Source organism: Orbicella faveolata, unplaced genomic scaffold, assembly GCF_042242905.1.
Source record: "Orbicella faveolata isolate gen_17 unplaced genomic scaffold, um_ofav_v1 contig_5, whole genome shotgun sequence".
NCBI classification, from domain to species: Eukaryota; Metazoa; Cnidaria; class Anthozoa; order Scleractinia; family Merulinidae; genus Orbicella; species Orbicella faveolata.
Window position 1 is genome coordinate 625,815 of NW_028301580.1, and position 20,560 is coordinate 646,374.

At 39.3% G+C, this 20,560-nt stretch overlaps 2 protein-coding genes across 2 annotated transcripts; both read left to right on the top strand.

The window, feature by feature from the left end:
- The first annotated feature begins 49 nt into the window (after positions 1 to 49).
- On the top strand, positions 50 to 10,583 carry LOC149095641 (N-alpha-acetyltransferase daf-31-like). Its single transcript, XM_089281776.1, has 9 exons — positions 50 to 185; positions 353 to 451; positions 2,100 to 2,158; positions 2,433 to 2,478; positions 3,499 to 3,552; positions 6,597 to 6,658; positions 8,315 to 8,359; positions 9,341 to 9,425; positions 10,040 to 10,583. Exons 1-9 carry the CDS (start codon positions 165 to 167, stop codon positions 10,214 to 10,216), a joined length of 648 nt encoding a protein of 215 aa, XP_089137902.1. The 5' UTR covers positions 50 to 164; the 3' UTR covers positions 10,217 to 10,583.
- Positions 10,584 to 13,422: 2,839 nt separating this feature from the next.
- LOC149095642 (uncharacterized) lies at positions 13,423 to 20,168 on the top strand. The gene is made up of 3 exons (XM_089281767.1): positions 13,423 to 13,647; positions 14,103 to 14,963; positions 18,846 to 20,168. The coding sequence occupies exons 1-3, from the start codon at positions 13,543 to 13,545 to the stop codon at positions 19,194 to 19,196; spliced, it is 1,317 nt and encodes a 438-aa protein (XP_089137893.1). The 5' UTR covers positions 13,423 to 13,542; the 3' UTR covers positions 19,197 to 20,168.
- Positions 20,169 to 20,560: the final 392 nt, after the last annotated feature.

The following is a 20,560-nucleotide window of genomic DNA, read 5'->3' on the forward strand; positions in this document are numbered from 1 at the left end:
GTTTTCCGCTTTTCACACCACAACGGATTATGGGTAACATTCATCTGAAGACCGCTGAACAATGTTTGCGTTTCGCTTTCCTTCCATGTGAGTCATTTTCAGCACCGACAGACTCTTGTAAAGACACCTTTAATTTTCCATCCTAGCTTTCTAGAATTGTCAAAATGAACATAAGGTGTGCAACGGTAAGTGTTACGCACATCTGTGCTAAATCGTTGATTGCAAGTGAGCGTTTTCGATCTCTACGACACTATCCTCGAACAATTATCTGCATGTTTGTATACATACACTCACTGGTCTGGTTTACATGTACAATGTACGTAATATTCGGTTATTCTTGTTGACTTTTCAGCCAGAGGATCTTATGAACATGCAGCACTGTAATTTACTGTGCTTGCCTGAAAATTATCAAATGAAATATTATTTCTACCATGGTTTGTCCTGGCCCCAGGTGAGTTTTGCACACTTTGATCTACGCTGTATTAATGCATTGCAGTAGTTATCTGATGAACTTGAAACTGTAAGCTTACATCATCGACAGCGCTGCATAGATCTTTGTTTACAGCTGCAAGGTTTCAATAATAAACGAACCGAAAAGTTTGTTCTTTGGGTGTGTACCTTCTTTTACACCCAAAAGAATTCCATATCTTAATTCACCTACAGTTATTATACAGTTACATATATTGTGTTCATGTACCTTCTGGGATGCATTCGATTCGGTATACATGCGATGCCTGAGATGTACTAAGGATGCTAAAACAGACTTTATTATGGTTTTGGAAGCCCTCTTGATGAGTGGGCTACACATGTGAGAAATGACTGTATGGGAATGATTGTATGGGAATCCCAATAACTTTAAATACTATCTGTTGAATGTTCAGAATGATAAGAGATATATTTGCCAGTGGATTTCCATGCAAACTCTGGTATTTGTGATGCATGCCCCCTCCCCCCCCCCCCCCCCCCATCTAGATGGCTTCAAAAACCATGATAAGGTCTATTGTGCACCAAGCACTCCCTTTCATAGAGTGCACAATCTTTTTTCAGTATTCTGAATGATTAGAACCCATATCAAACATTTGGGTGTACCCTACATGTACATGAAATACCCTTACATGGCTGTACCAGTTATCAAAAAATTGAAAGCTACAGTTTCAATGTGCACACACATTCTTATAGGGATACGTAAAATTTTTCCCAAAAGTGTTCTCACAACAGGATGAAATGAAACAGATATTTTTCTTGTGGTTGATTTTATGACCAGTCGAAATCAGTGTCCAGCTGATGCCGTACTTGCTTGCACCACGTATACGTGTACTTGTAAGTCTTGCATCATTCATGCTTCGAACAACTACAACAACACCGGCAATGACAACTTCAGTTGCCTCAGGGTTAGAAATTACAACATTACAACATTATATTGTAAAAACAAAACTGATAGCGGTGCTGGCTACCCGAAACAACCTAAGAGTTGAAAATGCTAGGCAGCCTGTTAGAAGAAAAGATATTTTATATGTTTAGGCCAAAGATACAACACAAAACAGATATAGATGCACTAAAAAATAGAAAGAAAACAACGTTAAGCTACATGTACCTGTAACTACCAGTAGACTGATGTTTCACACTTTGCAAAACAGTATTGTTATCCAGGATTTTTCTTTTTTCATTTCTAGTCTCACAGAAATTATTTGACGTCAATTGCACAGTTTTTGCGAATTGAAAGGTTCCTTTTTTAGTAAATTTGTCTGGCCTGTGTATGGCACATTCGTAAACATTTTCATGTAGAGGAGGAGTAGTCAAGTATAAATTGATTATTAGTAGTGTTGACTGTCATCTTGTACTTACAGACTGTGTGATCCTTATTTCTGGAACCCTTGATTTTTCAAACCTGATAACTCAAAAGTTGCTTCTCTCCCCTCAGTCAAATGCTTTAATTTTAACCCCTATTTCTCAAACTACCAAAAGTTTTCAGCCCAATTTTCATTTCCCCCAGAGGTTCAAAAAATCGAGATTCCACTGTAGCTGGTTTGATCAACTGGTTTTATCCTGGCAGTACATGTAAACTTTTTTTTGTTTTTTTTTTTTTGTTCCCTTCCCAGTTGTCGTATGTTGCAGAAGATGAGAAAGGAAAGATTGTGGGATATGTACTGGCAAAAATGTAAGAAAAACCTTAAATTTATAATGAATTCTTATTTACTCTAAAATTTTTTTAGTTCAAATTTACCTTTGGTACAACTCGGTGATTTCCAATTGATGTTCTCTGGTGTATCCATGGTCACATACATGTACAGTATTATAATGTAATACTACAGCAGTACTGTGTATGAAACAAACTACATGTAAGGGAAATACCACATTGTACTAAAGGTAATTCTGAACCACAATTTACTTCATGAACACATATCTGATTATTAGTTTTCCTTGTGTTCTAGGGAAGAAGAACCCGATGAAGCTGTTCATGGACATATCACCTCCTTGGTACGAAAATATTAAGTCACATTAAAAAAAAAAAAGAAAAAAAAATCTTTAGTAAACTGTAGTATTGTTTGTCTTGCAATGTAAATGTAGTCACTGGAGATGTACATGTAGAAACATGACATTTCGACTGCTTACTGCTAGTCTTCTTCAGGCGATAAAGGTTGACTGATTACGAGGCGCCATCTTTATATCATAAAGGTTGGCTGTGATTGGGGTGTTTTGATCCTCCTCCTCCATTGGTCCAACCTCTTCCTCAACAAAAAAATCTTTTTAACTGGATTTAACCATTTATTTCACACTGAAGTGGGGAGTGGGGTCTTTGAGGAGCTGCCCCACATGGTAGGTGTGCAATGTACCCATTGCTAAGGAAAGGAATGCTGGATAATTTTGATAGGATAGCCACGAAACTCAGGAGTTTCTTATTAAAGAAAGTAGCATAAAGTGGCCATCATGACAAAGTGGTCTTTGTAAAGTAATAGAAACACAGAATAGATTCTGCTGTCAAAGCACCACTTAAATGTGACACGAATGACTGTTGTATGCATCTAAATTGATGGTGTGCATAGTGTGATAATTGTGTGTCTGGTGACATAATCCAAAAACTAATTTGTACAATTTTAAGTTGTGTTACAGGTAAGTCCTATAATTTCAGAGTGCAAAAACACCACAATTTTGCAGGCTTGCCTTTTAAATGCAAGTTTTCCTGTATTGTACTAGCCTGAAAGTCATACACAACAACCCCCAAACATTCTTCAATCTGTAATTTGATAATTTCCTCAAATATTTTCCCAAGAAACTTCACTCACCTGTCCAGCAAGTGAAAGACAGAATACATGAGCCCGACTGCAAAATCCACAACCCCCATGGCCACTGGATGCAATTTTCTGTACACACCATTATTGACAGTACATTTTGAATTTTGGGTTCTAAAGCGAAATTGAAAGAAAAATTCAGATACAACAAGCAAGGCTGGTATCAATGTGCTAATTGAAATTGTTACTATTTTTATTTACCTTGCAGGCTGTTAAACGTTCTCACAGGAGGTTGGGTCTGGCACAAAAACTTATGGAACAGGTAGTTATTCCTGGCCATTGATGATTGTATCTACTGTAGGTCAAATAGAACCGTATAGTTTATCATGAATCTGTATATATCTTGACCTTTGGAAATGAGAAAGATGGGTTGCAATAACTCTGTTCACAAATTGGTCTACATGTAGATATTTGAAATAGTGTTTTCGTCTCTTGCTGTTGTTTTCAATTTAGTGATTTATTAGTGCAGAGTGCACTATTGGGATGGTTATGGGGGTTGCCTGCCGCTAAGGAACTAAGGCGCTATGGCGCTATGGCACTATGGCGCTATGGCGCTATGGCCCTATGGCCCTATGGCGCCAAGGTGTAAACTTTAATGTTTGTTTAATTAATTAATTTCAATTAATTAATTAGTCTAGAGGCAAGAAAGTAATGGGAGTAGGGTGGGAAAGGTACATGTGTACTCTACGTAGAACACATTCCATCGCCGTCGCTTAACTTTGAACATCGCAAAGCTATATATTTGTTTCAGGTAACCCCTTGCACTCCTTGTGGTACCATTCTCCTTAGAACAAAACTAATTTGCCCTAAATGCATGCGTAGATTAGTTAGGGTTTGTGGCTTCTATATTAGGTGAAGGATACATTGCATACGGAATCACGCACAAATGTTGAGTGGTTTTCCTTATGGTAGAGCTCAACATGTAAGACGCATGCGTTCTAGCATTGTTAGTGTTATACACTATCTTTACACGCAGTATTTTATATATCGTGTCATGTGACCAAGGACGGCAGTTATTTTTCGGGTAGCGCCAGTTGTCCCTTTTTTTTTTGCAAAAGTGAAACGTTACTGTGGCTGCGTAGCTTTTAGAATTACAAACAGGTCGGTTCAACAAATATCATCTGCTGTTTTCAATCTACAATAGTGTGCTTGTCAGAGTTCAAATATATTGCTTCTCCTTAGCGACTTGTTTATTTCTTGCCTTAATTGTGTTTGTAAGAGAGACCAAAAAGTTCTCAAGTTAGTGGCGTTAATACTCCGCAAATTGTGAATTTGTAACAAAAGAAACCAGGAAAATGCTCAAATATTGCTGCAGACGCCGTGGCACCTAATGAAAGCGCAAATTAATTTAATCAGTCTTTGAGGAGACTCATTCATATCGGCCAAGTAGCGCTGTTTATCTTCAATACTTTTCGTTGAAAAGCTTCTCAGCCATCAATATCGTTGTGTGTTAATTTTGAATTGTTTTATTGTTAACAACAAAGGTGGCAACAGAAAAAGAAAGTGGTATTTCATGACTATCTGATAATTAAATTAGTTCTTGTTCGTCGGTAAAAATTTGCATTTTTAGTAAAGCATCGTCTCTGTTCCATTTCTTCATCACTACATCAGATATTTAACTTTCTTTCATTTATGTCCAAAAAACAAGGACATCTTCCGTATGTTTTGGAGAAAACAGGGGTTTCATATTACATGGCTTTGCGAGGAAAACAAAAGTATCAAGTTACAAAGTTGGCGCGAAGAGCTAAATTGTCACGTTTGCTGCTTCAGCGTATTGTTGAATTTAAAATGAATGAAAATCAACTTAAAGCACCAGTAGTAATTAATTTGTGCGTAATGTTTGGACCTTGAATGAAAATACAACCTTGAAACATACACACTGCAAAGGGGAAAAGCCGTAGCAGACTACCAAGGTAGACACAAACCGGAAGTGAACCGAGTAGGGGTGAGTACTTATGGGACTATTGTACCAGAGCTATCAATTGCGCTCTGCACTATCTGAGATTGTCTCACTAGTTTACTCTGCATTACAGGGGTAATAATATAAACGGGTGAAAATGGGTTGAAACAGGGGTGAGGACAGTCTGCCACCTTGATTTCTTCTATGATCCCCAGTTGCACTGTGTAGTGAGTCTGTCTTGCAAACATCTCACCATAAAAAAACACTGTACATGTCATAACCCCAAAATTCCAGTTCATGGCTTCCTGTGACTCGATGATCAAAAGAGGGTCAAAATTCCACCTCATTAATTGATGATCGGGATGTTATTTCATCTTTGCTGCAGCTGAGAAGTCCTTACATGTATTTGTTCTCTTCTTTTTACCACTCCTTTTTTTCTTTCCTTACTACCACAGAATTCCGAAAGTAGCCCCCCCCCCCTGAAAATAATGGCTCCCCGAAAGTAGCGGTCCTTTGAAGAAGTCAATAAAAGAGAAAGTCTCTGCCTGACTGCAGGACTGAACATTGATTTGAAGAGCTACATGTACATGTATCTGTGCTTTCATCTGTTTATTTCAAACTTGACTAAATTTCTCATGAAACTATGATTTATGAACAAACTATATTTGTCTAGCAGTACACTCCAATGATATATTGGAGGCGTAGGGTAATCAGTTGTGTTGCAATATAATGAGACCATTATTCTTTCGATTAGCCCCATAGTACCAACCAGTTTAGGGCCTTTTTTGTTTAGACAGTCTGCTTTGTTTACGTGGGTAGTTGGAAACTTGCATTTATTAAAGTGAAGCCTTGGAGCTGACTGGCTTATAGCTGCCGGAGCTTATCCCGGTTTCTATAGCACGAATTGCAGTAAGTGGCTAGGAGTATTTCTACTCCCCCAGGATGGGATGCTAGTCCATCACAAGTCACTCTCCTGCAATTTATTAGGTTTCCCCAACAATTCGTTGGTACCCATTTATACTCCTGGTTGGAGAGAGGCACTGTGAGAGTTAAGTGTCTTGCCCAAGAACACAACACAATGTCCCCGGCCAGGGCTCGAACCCGGACCACTCGATCCGGAGATGAGCTCACCAACCACGAGGCCACCACGCCTCCACTTACATTTATAAACGGAACATTTAATTTCTTTTGTTATTCGTCCGGCTACCCGTAAGTAACAGGTACCCGAAATATCGGCCCCTTTTGCCTGCTAATTCCAAAAGTAACAGGGGCCATTATGTTTGGAATTCTACGGTACTACTAAATCATTCGTTAACCAAGGGCAACTTATCCTGCTGATCTCAGCTATGGTCCCACATTTTAAACTGCACTTAAAAGTAATTGGAAGTTTCTGTTTGAATTGTTAGGCGTCTCGTGCAATGGTAGAGTGTTTTAACGCACAGTATGTTTCGCTTCATGTGAGAAAGAGGTAACAAACTACTATTTGTTAAATTTCCCCAGTTAATATTACTTTATTTAGTACTCTTCTTCTTGTAGTGTTAAATATTTAATAGTTCAGCTCCATTGATACTTGACCAGTCTACAATTCCTACTGTTCTGGCAGAGTCTAGCAGTTTTGTAGTTTTAAAGTGCTACTATGACAAAAATCGATCTTTCCAATCTAAGCCATTTTAAAACACAGACAAGTAGTCTGTATGAAAAAAATAATGCTGTTTACTATTTTCAAATACCTCTTTTCGTCGTTTGAAATATGCAAATTAGCCAAGTGATGATGTCATTAGCTAAAACCAAATTTTGATCAAATAAGAATAAAAATCTCAGCCAATTTGTATCAGAAATGTTTGATTCTTTGCAATGAGATTCCACTAGAGATGCTCTACAAAATGAACTTGACGTTTTTGTTACCATGGCAACCTACTGGGTTTCAGACCTCCCTGATATTAAAGGCTCTTCTGTCATCCTTTAGTGTCGCATATTGATATTTGCCAATGGTGCCTCATCTGCATGATCCAGCATGCACATAAATATGTTAGGTCAAGTTCATGGCCTTGTTTGATGTTTTTCGAGCTGAAAATCACTAAAATATTGAAATCAGGTTGGAGGGGACTGGAAAAGAGTGGCTTACCATGGGAACAAATATTTTTATAGCCGTAAGGATGTTGCAGGTACAACTACACTGTATTAGCCCATCAGGTCTCAATGATTTCTGCTGCAAATTGACTGAGATGGCCCTATTTATAAATATACTTGATGTAATATTTGGTTGAGTGTATGACATCATCAGTCATCTCATTTGCATATTTACACAATTTTCAAACTTAAATAATTCCGGAACCAATGTAGATATTAACAAACGGTAAGCAGCGTTTTTTATCTTTCGTGGAATTCTATGTGATAAATCTAAAACTTCAAGGGGTAAAAACTTGATCATAGTTATGTAGCAGTTTGAGACAGATTCCGCTCAAAGTTCGAGCAATGAGTGCAAAAATTATGTACTAAAAATCTACTCACAGCACGGTAATTTTTTCAATACGTTTTAAAACATCTCACTGTAATTCATTTCTCTAGGTGACCCTGGGATTAAATCCCCAAGCATTTTCGAGCAATTTAATGTCAAACCTTGTACGAATGCTTAATGTGTGTGTTATTGTGTTTTCAACTATCGTGAAACGTCCATTTTTATTGAAATATGGATAACTTCAAGTTCAATTTTCTCTTGCTGGGTCAGCTTGAGAGTTTAAGTCTCGATAAGTTCTTCTTACCTTTATTCAAAACATTACCATGCTATGAGGCTTTTTTGGCAACTTCATTTTTGCCATTATTGCTCAAATGTTCTGCAGAAATCATCTTAAATGTTTGTTATTTATGTTATATGTATATGTACCTTTTAAAAGACATGTAGCATTCATTTAATTTAATGAGTCAAAATGTTATTAAATCAGTTGGGCAGAGCTGAGGGATAACAATCTTGACCAGTTCCATGAACAGTTTAGCCTTGGGAAGTTTTCCGTGTTGCTCAATGAATGATGAACAAAATAGCACTATCTGTGGGTTAAGGCTGACTATATGTACATAGCAAAATGAGATTTTCTTTAAAAGGGCTACATGCAATTTCCTTCAACAGCAATAGAGCAGCCCTTCATCTTTACAACAAGACTCTTGGTTTCAGGTAAGCCACATACATGTACATGTGCAGTATATAGGAACTAAGAGTATTCTTCTAAACATGACTGCAATCAGCTGTTCTTCTGTAGTCATTGGTCTGTTGAACCTAGGGAAGCGGGGAGTGGCAGAGTGGTGAGAGGGCTCACCTCCTGCCAGTGTGGTCTGGCTTTGAATCCTGGACCCAGCGTCTTAAGGGGGTTTATTGTTCGTTGTCAAGTTGCTCCAAGAATATTTTTCTCCAGGTTCTGAGGTTTTCCTCCATCTACAAAAACCAGCACTTCTTTTAAAGATAATGTCATTTTGATTCGGGAACAGTAGAGGAAGAACCTTTCCATTGGATGTGCCACTGCAAATTTCTTTTTTGTTATTTCTTTTTATTATTCATTTGTTTATTAATTACATCTGAAAAGATGCACAGCCTTCAGCCTTCATTGAGCAGTACCACATGAAAGGACTGCTCAATAGCTTTCATTTGAATGGTCACAAACCAGAGTTTCATCCACAGGTTTCAAAACTACAACCACCTTGCACAGCATAATAAACAATACTACATCAAAGTACTGCTCAGTAGCTTTCATTTGAATGGCCACACACTAGGGTTTCATCCAGGAACTTTAAAGTTAGAACCCCCTTGTACAGCATAATAACCCGTACCACGTGAAAGTACTGCTCAATAGCTTTCATTTGAATGGTCACACACTAGGGTTTCATCCACAGACTTAAAAGTTAGAACCACCTTGTTCAGCAAAATAAACAGTACCACATGAAAGTACTGCTCAATAGCTTTCATTTGAATGGTCACACACTAGGGTTTCATCCACAGACTTAAAAGTTAGAACCACCTTGTACAGCATAACAAACAGTACCACTTGAAAGTACTGCTTTGCAGCCCTAACCCTAACCCTATTAAGGTAAATTAATCAGTGATCTTTGAGGCATCTGCTTTTCCTCGTGTCAACCAAATGTCTCTTGTTTTCATGAACAGCATTTCTGAAATTGAACCAAAGTACTATGCTGATGGTGAGGACGCTTATGCCATGAAGAGAGATCTGACTGGTCTTAAACTGGAGGTTGGTTTTTGCTTTTCCATTCTTTTCAGTGTACCAACTGGGTCCTTCGGTTTGTCTGCTAGTGAACAAACTGTGTTGATCAGCAGGATTGCTATCTGTGAGAGTAATTCCTGCATTAGATTTGGATCATGAAAAGTCTCACATCTGAATCAGTGTCAGACCTTTGCCCTTCTTGGATTTTCTGACAGAGGGTGTCTTTGTGTAATGCAAGCTTGAAAAGACCCTAATCATAAACTTACATCTTGCATGTTGTCTTTTGAATAGGCCAGCTTCAGTATGCTAAAATTCTAAAGGAAAAGAAATTGTTTGGTAACCCGTAAACCTCTTGACATTTATTTTGTTTTGTTTTCCCTAAGCCTCGAATTTAATTATGTATCAACTTTTTCAAACCAGTTTGAATGTTTTCTGTTGTTTCAGATTGTGATGATGAATATGAAACAAAGCAAAATAAAAATCAACTGGTTCTAAGAGATATTTCAAACCTTAACCAGGAACATTAGACCGTAATAAATGTCATACCCCATGATATAAGGAATTCTAAACAAAACAAAAAAAATGTAATATTGCTAGATGCAAGAGTCCATCAAACGCTCTGCTTTGTTTTCTCTTTCTAGGAGAAAGTTGCCTCTGTGAAAGATCTAGACGTGATTAGAGACAGGGACAGTGGTCATGATCAAGGTGAATTTTCTCATAAGTGCTCCCATTCACGGCATGTTAAAGACCATCCCACCAGTCGGTGCCCACGAACCACATCCGAAGAAAAGACAGAGAGTACAAATGAAGGATCTTAGCAGTGGAAAGAGAACTTTAGTGCTTTGATTTATGAATCGAAATACTGTTGCAGCGACTTCACAAGACTTTCGCTTAATCCTTTTCTTTCAGGAAAACTTCTTTCGGACTTCAAACCGAAATTTTGAAGAGTATTGATAAATAAACAGTATCCGGTTGAAGTACATGTCAGTAGCTTTTATTTGAATGATGACACTCCAGGTTTTCATCTACAGGCTTAAACTTAAACTTAAAATAATCTTGTGAAGCAAAATTAACAGTACCGTAAAAAAAAAAAAAAAAACATGAAATTTCCGAGATTTCATCTGCAAACGTGAAAATTAGAACTGTCTTGTAAAGCATAATAAACAGTACCTCATGGAAGAACTACTCAATAGCTTTCATTTGAATGGTCACACACTAAGGCTTCATCCACACACTTAAAAATTAGAACCACCTTGTACAACATAATAAACAGTACCACATGAAAGTACTGCTCAATAGCTTTCATTTGAATGGTCACACACTAGGGCCTCATCCACAGACTTAAAAATTAGAACCACCTTGTACAACATAACAAACAGTAGCACATGAAAGTACTGCTCAATAGCTTTCATTTGAATTGTCATACACTAAGGCTTGATCGGCAAACAGCAGCACCTTGTGCATCAATGAACAGCGCCACATGGGGTATTGGGCAAGCTGGAGACCAAGATGGCTGGCTGTTGGCCAAATTCCTTTGTTTTTGGCGCTTTTATGGACGAGACACAGCGGAGGTTCTTGAACACGCAAAATAGACTTTGATTTTGGTGAAGCTATGAAGTCTTGGAGAATAATAAAACTGAGAAGCAGTAAGTATGAAGCGTCAATAAGCTTGAGAAAGCGTGTGTATTTTACATAAACCCAGCCTCGTTCCCAGAGTAGAAAGAGAGGACCCTGAGTACAAGTTTGTCATACGCCCTTTCATATAAAGGAGCAAAGGTAGACTGTGAGGATGTGAGGGAGAGAAACATTCCAGATATAGCTTTCAAACCTATGAGGAGAAAGAAGGAGGGTTAAGAACCCAATCCGGCGTCACGTAAGTTAAGCTCTCATCTCATGTTAAGTCTGTGTTGAACGTTCTGCAACCTGAAAGCACTTACCAACTTTTTCCGAGTCCAAGGTGTTTTGACTTTTATACGACCCGATCTCATCCGATGACGTCCGAAGGTTCCCGACGACGTTCGAAATGTTTCCCGGGCACAGTCCGATAGGATGTGTCTCGTCTAAATAATATCGTCGCCACTAATTCCTGGAGAAAATGAAGAATTATGGATAGTAACTGCATTTACATGGACTTAACGTTTCTTACATTGGGTCTAGCTTCCTAATTTTTTCGAAAGTGTGTCATTAAAGGCTGCAAAATTTGGATCATGTGTATCAAAGGCACGCGTCGACCGATACTCGACCGATACTGTCGGCCGACATGGTACCGAATATCGGCCGACTCGAGGTCGAGACGGCCAATATGTCGGTCGATACATTGACATGTCGATGTCTCTGCCGACGTGTCGATCTACATTTTCACCGAAATATCGATCGAAATATCGAATGACGTTCGACCGTGTGTCGGTAGATACTCCGCCGACAGTATCGGTCGAGTATTGGTCGACGGGTGCCTTTGATACACATGACATGACATGTCGCCAGTAATTAAGTGAAAACAAAGTTTAGAAATCGAAGGTACCAACGCCCGTTTTATGAAGTAAGCGTTTCTTGCTCGGTCTAGTTTACTTCTTTTTCGAAAGTGTGCCATTAAAGGGTGTAAAAGCTCAAATTTTCATTTAGACGAGAATGAGATTGGTCCTTAGCCATGGGCGTGAGTGAGCGCAAGATCGAAGTTTTCGACGCTAACGTGACTCCCACGTTAAGGCGTGGGAGTCACGTTTTAGACGCGAGAGCTGGCAGGTATATGCATGTGATCTGTGAAGTTCAATCCAAAGAAACCAGCCGTCATGTGTTTTACAGTATACTTAAAAAAAAACGTTTGAATTGACAAGTGTTTCATCAATTAGCTAACATCACGCTCATCGTGCGTGGTTCTGTTACTGAAACTACCGCAAGTGATCTGTCAAATTTAGACCAAAAGAACCAATCGATCTGAAAACAGAACACGTGTTAAGAGGAAACGTGTTCAGATCTGCTGAACTCGTATACCACGCTAAATACCTAGGAAGAGAATTGACTTAACCACGGACATCCGTAATTCATAGTTATACTTTTAAGCCGCTACTTGAATTTAAACTTATGGAAAAAAATTCTGTCAGGGCATGTACGGGGCCGTTGCCATTCAAGATTAATTGAAAGCTTGTGCAAGTAGTCAAGTTGTCAGCTCTGACAAAAACTCGAAATAAGCCATCATAAATCACCGGAAATTAAAATACATGATATAATGAAAGAATAAACAAATTGCAAACAGTTAAACTATTAGGGTCAAGAACACAATCTGGCGCGGTCAAGTGAGCTACATGTAAGCTCTTAAATCACATTAAGTCTGTGTTGGAAGTACTCTGAATCAAAGCCCCAAAAAACGTTTTACGAGTCCAAAACATTTACCCTAGAAGTACTGGTAATTTCAGAGACGACCCGACCGTACGATGACTTCCGAAGCTTCTCGACGACGTTCGGAATGTTTCCCGGGCAAAGTTAAATAGGATGAATTTCGTCAAAATGATGTTGTCGCCAGTAGTTCAATGGAAAATTTGGGTCTAGTTTACATTTTTTTTTCGAAAGTATGTCATCAAAGGCTGTAACAGCTCAAATTTTTATCTAGACGAGAGTAATTGGTGCCTAGGCGTGAGTTGGCGCAAGATCAAAGTTTTAGACGCTAAGGGTTGAGAGTTTTAGATGCAAGAGCTGGCAGGTATATGCATGTGATCTGTGAAGTTCAATCCTAACGTACCAGCCGTCATGTTTTTGACAGTAAACTAAGACAAAACGTTTGAATTCAAGTACGGTTCAGCTATTAGCTAATTTCATCCTGATCATGCATGGTTCTGTAACTGAATGTACCGCATGTAATCTGCCAAATTTAGCACAAAGTAACCGATCGTTATGAGAACCGAACACGTGTTAAGAGGAAGCGTGTTTCAACGGAGCTCTTGTACCACGCTGATTCTGTGCTGAAACCACTGCATCTGTTGTGACACGTCTAGCCAAGAGTAACCAATCCCATCGCTTAATTTGTGACAGATTGAGACGAGCTGAAGGGAAACATATGTAAACAGGGAATTCTCTTTCCTCTTCCAGTCGATTTTGATAACTTTGGAGGCAAGTGAGTTTGAAACGCTGGAATACTGAGCAAACAGAAATGCGAGACATCTTCTCTGTCTCCTTTCTCGCCGTTTTTCTTTTGCTCTTCACACGAACGCACTCGAAGGAACTGCAGTCAAACGATTCGACTTCTACATGTAAGGTAGGTGAGATCAAAGTGATTCCGTTACAAACTGAGGTTTTGTTCTAAGAACTTGCTGTTTTCAACGGGAACTTGTATTAGATGAGATACACCGATAGAGATAGTACTATAGATATACTCAGATGTGCTCTCTTTTTGGTCAATTCTGTGTTCCCACTCAACGTGAACCGTACATTATACTTTTGAGCATCCGCACAATCAAACTTTTGATGAAAAGTTAATCTGTCAAGGCAGATACGGGACCTTTGTAATTCAGGAATAATTGAAATCTTATACAAGTATACGTGACAAACAGTCGAATGCACCATGAATCGCCAGAAATAAAAATAATTGATGTGCTAAAGAATAGACGAATTGCTAACGTCTAGCTCAAAAGTAACTGATCGCAGCAATATAGTACTTACTTGAGCAAGCGTGAAGATTCTGAAGATTTACTCTAACATTTGTTTCAACAGCCGTATCCTTATTCTGGAATGCCAGGAATGCCCGGCGTGCCAGGAATACCGGGAACTCCGGGTGCTCCGGGTAGAGATGGTTTCAAAGGAGAGAAGGGCAGCATCGGAAAGCGGGGTTCACAGGGCGCTCTAGGAATCCCAGGGAAAATTGGTCCGCGGGGCCTTGAAGGATCTAAAGGGGAGATAGGAGAAAAAGGAAGTTCAGGTGTCCCTGGGAACATTGGCCCCAGGGGCTTTAAAGGAACCAAAGGAGAAAATGGAACGATGGGAACAAAAGGGAGTGCGGGTATCCCCGGGAACACTGGCCCACGGGGCTTAAAAGGATCCAAAGGAGATATAGGTTCCACCGGAACAAAGGGAAGTACAGGTATCCCTGGGAGCATTGGCACAAGGGGCCAGAAAGGATCCAAAGGAGAAAGAGGTTCAACAGGAACAAAAGGAAGTGCGGGTATCCCTGGGAACACTGGCCCACGGGGTTTAAAAGGATCCAAAGGAGATACAGGTTCCACCGGAACAAAGGGTAGTGCAGGTATCCCTGGGAGCGTTGGCACAATGGGCTTAAAAGGATCTAAAGGAGATAAAGGTTCCATGGGAACAACGGGAAGTACGGGTATCCCTGGGAGCATTGGCGCAAGGGGCTTTAAAGGATCCAAAGGAGAAAGAGGCTCAGTGGGAACAAAAGGTAGAAAGGGTATCCCTGGGAACATTGGCCCCAGGGGGCTTAGAGGATTCAAGGGAGAGAATGGCATTGGAACAAAGGGAGAGAAAGGGGATGCTACAAACATGGACCCAAGACAGAGAGCTAATTGGAAACAATGCGCATGGAAAAGATACGACGGTACTGACAACGGTAAAATACAGGTAAGTCATGGTATTAGAATCTCTTAATCGTCTTGGCTTAAAACATGCGGTCTATGAGTAAGTGAAATTCCAATGATCCCATCAGGTGCAGGGCACAAGAGGTAGCAAGCTTGGTAAAAGCGATAAAAGCTTATTTCCGTAGTACAGTAATCACCCGTACTTAAAGATAAAACCAAGTCTGACTGCTTTGAAAGCTTAAACCAAGTCAGATGTTCGAACTGGAACTAATAATACACAAACAGATGGAAATACTCACTGGCTAGGATGATGAAAACCAACAACTTCCGTTCCAACTACAAATGTTGAAGTCCTTTTCCTTAGAATTGTTGATTGATCTATTGATTGATAGATTGATAGATTGATTGATTGATTGACTGATTGATAGCATTGCACTCGACCTAGTAGCGAGACAAAAAAGTCACAAAAACATAGGTCCTTCTTTGTTGCCACGCGAAGAGCCTGCCCGCAGGCTGCGTAAAGCGAGACTGCCAAAGAAGTTGTGAAAAGAAGACGGCGAAGGGGATATCCTGCAACGATTTTTGCTGAGTCTGTAGCATAGGCGGACGAGCTAGGGGGCGAGGGGGTTTGCGCCCCCGCCCCGCCCCCCCCCCCTCCCCACCCCAGCTACGGAAATTATATCATTTTTGGGGCCAAACGCTAATGATTCAGCCAACGACACTTAAGAGAAAACAGTACAAAATGATGTTTGTGTGATTTCCAGAACTCGGAGATAAAGTTTCTAGTTAGTTACCTTTTTAGAATTTGTTTTCTTTTAATAAGTTAAAGTTAGTTAGTTAAGTTAAAAGTTCTTTTAATAACTTTACTCGGATTGAGACTGTTGATAGAGTATGATTGATTGATTATGTAAGCTTTGACAGAAGCATGTCACCCAGACTAGGTGATGTGCTTCTGGCTTTGATTATAACTATTTTTGGAATTGTAGCAGTTTTATTAGATGTGGGAATTGTGAACATTTTTTCGTTTTTTATGCTATTTGAGTTTGTTTCCATCCCGATTTCAACACTCTCGCATTCGGGCATTGCGTAAGTTTTCGGGCAAGAAGGTCACTTCACCCCTCCCAGGTCCAAAGGTGCCCGTACGCCTATGTCTGTAGGTGTAACTTTAAAGTTCTTACGGGGATTTCAAACGCAGAATTTCAACCGAGAGCTGATTTACATTGTGCGTTTGAGATCTTCAAACGAGCAGGAGCGTGAAAATATCATCTAGCCGGCTGGGTCACAGAACTTGGTTTCTCTTCCGACAAGAAACGTATCTGAATCAAAACCGAGTGTGTGGCAAATGAGTCACTAAAAGTCGGATCACTGTTGAATTCATGAGGTATATAGGGGATAATGCATGGGTGCGCATAGATATGGAATTTCTCTTCGAGTGTTGAACTCGATATCTCACGAGTGAGCCCAGCGAACGAGTGAAATATAAAGTTGAACACGAGAAGAGAAATTCGATATCTACAAGCAGCCATGTAACATTTTGTTTATTATATAACCATAATAATGACGACTTTTTTGACGATTTTCCGAATATTTCCGAACACTTGCCGAAGATTTCCGAAGATTCTCCAAAAGTTATCCGAAGGGCAGACAAACTTTTCCGAACATTTTCCGAACATTACTGAAGATTTTCGAAGATAATCGAAGATTTCCGAGGAAGACGCGATGATGTTTCGATCATAGAGCAACACATCTAAGTACAGTTTAAGGGATTATCTAACCATAGAAAGGGTGATCTTTTCACCTGTGACAATAACATGATATTTTCACGTGTGAAGACATCATGTTTACGCGTAAAAGCTGACCTGGTATTTCACCCAAGGGGGGTACTTCCTTATATGGGTTATATAGGTATGTGCGGCCCCAAAGGGTATGGTTTTCAGCCGTTTTGGTCATGAATAGGGCATCGCTTTTGGAAGTGTCGGTTGATTGGGTATGTTTTTTAAGAAGAAGATACTTTTCGATAATTATCGATAAGACCTTGAACAAAAGCCCAATAAAATCTATGTTTAATTAAGGCAACTGTGCAAGGAAATCCTTTTTTTTTTAGATCATAAATAGGGTAGGGAAAATCGCAGATTTTGGTAATGAAAGCTCATAAATGGTGTAAGGCTTTTGGGAAGCGGGCCGCACACCCCACCCAATTTTCCTGGGAGTATTTCCCCCGGGGTATTTCACTGGTGTTTATATGAAAAAATATTATATCTGACGGGAGTGGATCTTGCACCGCAAGATCATTCAACTGTGATGACATGTTCGCCGATAACGGAACGTTTCAAGCGAATGTCCGGTTTGCCACATTCTGGAAATTTAAGAAGGACAGATTCACCGAAGGAGTAACAAACTTCAACGGTTCGACAGTCCATAACTTATGTTGTAGTTTATTTTGTTTTATTTTTTTATCTCAAAAAGAGAGTTTAGCAAGCATGTTGAAAACAAGTTAGGCTTATATGTACATGTTAATCGACTAGTCGGAATAAAAACTTTTTCAGTCAGGAAAGAATTAGAAGCAATGATAGAAAGATGTACATAACTTACAGGCGGCTTTTGACACACGTCTCTGAAACGAAAGAAATTCATGTCCCAAGCAGGATTCGAACCGCGTCTCCCCGCATACTAGTCACTACACCATCGAGGCAACCATGCTGAATACATGGCAACTGATTGATCTGAGTAGATAGAACGCAGCCAATCCAAGGGAAATTCCATGATTCATTTTTCCGATCTCATTTTTCATGTTTCTGCTGTGTGCGATGATTCATCAACGAAAATCAACCATTTCCATGTCAGGCCCTACGTGTTCGCATGTCAACAAATTCTGAAATTCCTCCTACAGATGTCGCTCCGGCGACAAGCAAAACGAAAAATGAAGCGAAACTTTCCTTTATAAATGGCTCTCAATACATTTAGTCTCGATAACCAGATTCGAGAGAACAGCGGCAATCGAGCCTTTTATGCATTCTGCATCGTTTTCATTCATTCTTTTAGATGGACGGCAGTCAGGCCAAGCTCAGTCAGTTCACGGACTTGTTTTTCCATGACATGATGCCATTAAACGGAAAAATCACTAACACACCAACATTCGGGTTCAAGGTGGAAAGCTTTACCAAACAAAACACTTAATAAATCAAACTCTTTCCAAAGCCTGTTGGCAGAATCGCAACAACATCACGAGCTGCTACACACGATTCCGACCCTTCGATTTGCTCCGGTTTCAAAGATTTCTATTTTCAGATATTGAGATAGACGCAGCACGTCACACTCCTTTCGCGCCTCTAGGATTCCGCGGGGCAACTTTTCTCTTGCGGTTTTCTTTCGCGTCACGAGCGATGGAGAGACTATACTCGTACACTGTTTTCTGAAAGGATCTTGCTTTCCCGGGCTAGGCTGAATACTCTTATTTTTCTGCCGGTTTTCGGCTGAAAATATTCTTGTGAATATTATTAGATCATAGCGTACGACCTGATTTCTGTTTTGGAATGTATTTGTTGTCTGGTTGGTGTTGAAGTAATTTTGGAGCCAGCCTGCGGGCATTAAAACCTGATATGACGCACATAACTTATTTCAGAAATGTTATTAGCATGAAACATACGGCTAGTGATGTTTTGAATTTGGAAATTTTCAAAACACAAGATTATATTCTTTACAAAATCTCAGCTTCGGGTTTATTCTTAAGTTATTCTTAATATTTCGCAAATGCGAGCCTCGATGTTTTTATGAAATATATTCTTATAACAAAAGGAGTGTACTCTACTATGTATGTGGTATTAGAACTTTTGTATAAACTTCCCTAATTTATGCATGCAGTTATTCCTTTGTAAGCTGTATAAGTATTCAAACATCTTTAGTCACTTTTTTTTTACTATTTCAGGAATGCTCTTTCAACAAGTTACACGACAATACCGCTCTTAGAGTCTCCTACCAGGGAAACGCTCAAGTCTATTCAAGTGGCAAATGCAACAGATGGTATTTTAAGTTTAACAGCAATGAATGTAGTGGTCCCTTGCCGATCGACTCAGTCGTTTACAACAACTGGCCTGGAGGGATTGGCAATAATTACCGTAATCATTTCTTCGAAGGTTATTGCGAAAACCTCGCTCGCGGCACAGTCAGCGTTGAACTCTGGGTAGGCAAGTGCTCTGGGTACACACTGGGTAACGCTTACACAGGATGGAGATCAGTGTCCCGGATTATGATTGAAGAAGTACCGCCATCCCAGTAGTGCTGTTTATATTTATAACTGAGACAAAGATAAGATTAAGCGGCATAAGGGATCAACGTTAGAACTTGATAGAAGTACAGTTAGATTTAATTATTAGATTTAATTAGGGAAAATTCCATATATGCATATCCAAGTCTATACACAGTTCATTATAACTGTTTGCTCGTGATACAGCCGTGATATAACTGTGATATATCTTGTGATATAACTGTTTGCTCTTGATACGCATCAAAATGTTACTGATAATTATAGTCTCTCTTTTCTGATTGGCCGAAAGCGTACAGTAAATTTTCGAAATCAGCGCCTGTGACGTCATCTGGCTGCAAATTATACAATAATCATGTGAAGGACAGTCAAGGTCACGGGTAATCATGTCATGTATGACAGCGGTGCATGATTTCTTAGGGTAATTATGTCAAGTTCGCCTGCTTTGTGTCAGTGAAGAAGCAAAAACATGAGTTACATTTTGTTTTCGTTCAATGTATAATAAAACAATTATTAGATTCGTTTTTTTGTGGTATTCAGAATAATCAAGGTCTCGGTAAGGTTTATCAGTCTCAGCCTTCGGCTTCGGCTGATAATCCCTACCTCGACCTTGATTACTCTGGATATCACAGAAACCTCATCCAATAATAATTCTTTATAATACATTGAAAAATACATTTGTTACAGAACATAAAAATTTTAATCTGTATCTGATCTTGACTGTTCTCTTTGAAGAAAAGCGTATCTTAACGTTTTGTAGTGGCTAAACCTATATTCTATAGATTTTATAGCTTTATATGTTACTAAAAGCTTTATTGAAAGGGGAAAAAAAAGTGAAATGTCAGTCTGAAGCTACACGGAAGTTGTGCGGTTTTCCTCGCCTTTATTTTAGTTTCTATTTTTGCAAAATTGAGCATAGTATTAATGCTTTATTGGACAGTGCCTCCTAAATAGGTAAAATAAATCAATAAGTAAAATTTGTTTGCACATATTTCTTGTTCATTTACAGAGCACGAACCCAGTTCTTAGCGCCAGTTCTTTTTCTTAAGTTTGCTATCGGTGACGAAAACACCGGATGATTAAGTCATCTTATTTGCTGTCAATTATTCTTTAAAGTTGTTTTTGCGTATTCAAATATTTTATTTTAGAATTCTTCAATTTTTGACGCAGAGACTTCATATATACCTCCAAGAGAAGATCAAGGCTGCATTCCATATGATGGCTATCGACCTACAATCGCTGCCATGATTGAGATCGCTACAAAAAAACAGTTACCGGATGGTCGAGATAGAACTAATATCTACTTAAGCGACCGTTGTCGGTTCAACGAGCGCTATAATCTCTGGCTGTGACTGTTTCGGTAGCGATCATATGGAAAC

Excerpts from the sequence above, each read along its gene's own strand:
- LOC149095641 (XM_089281776.1), top strand. The coding sequence starts at position 165 with ATGAACATAAGGTGTGCAACG. Across the intron at positions 452-2,099 it reads ATGGTTTGTCCTGGCCCCAG|TTGTCGTATGTTGCAGAAGA; the intron begins GTGAGTTTTGCA and ends TTCCCTTCCCAG. Across the intron at positions 2,159-2,432 it reads GGATATGTACTGGCAAAAAT|GGAAGAAGAACCCGATGAAG; the intron begins GTAAGAAAAACC and ends CTTGTGTTCTAG.
- LOC149095642 (XM_089281767.1), top strand. The coding sequence starts at position 13,543 with ATGCGAGACATCTTCTCTGTCTCCTTTCTCGCCGTTTTTCTTTTGCTC. Across the intron at positions 13,648-14,102 it reads ATTCGACTTCTACATGTAAG|CCGTATCCTTATTCTGGAAT; the intron begins GTAGGTGAGATC and ends TTGTTTCAACAG. Across the intron at positions 14,964-18,845 it reads CTGACAACGGTAAAATACAG|GAATGCTCTTTCAACAAGTT; the intron begins GTAAGTCATGGT and ends TTACTATTTCAG.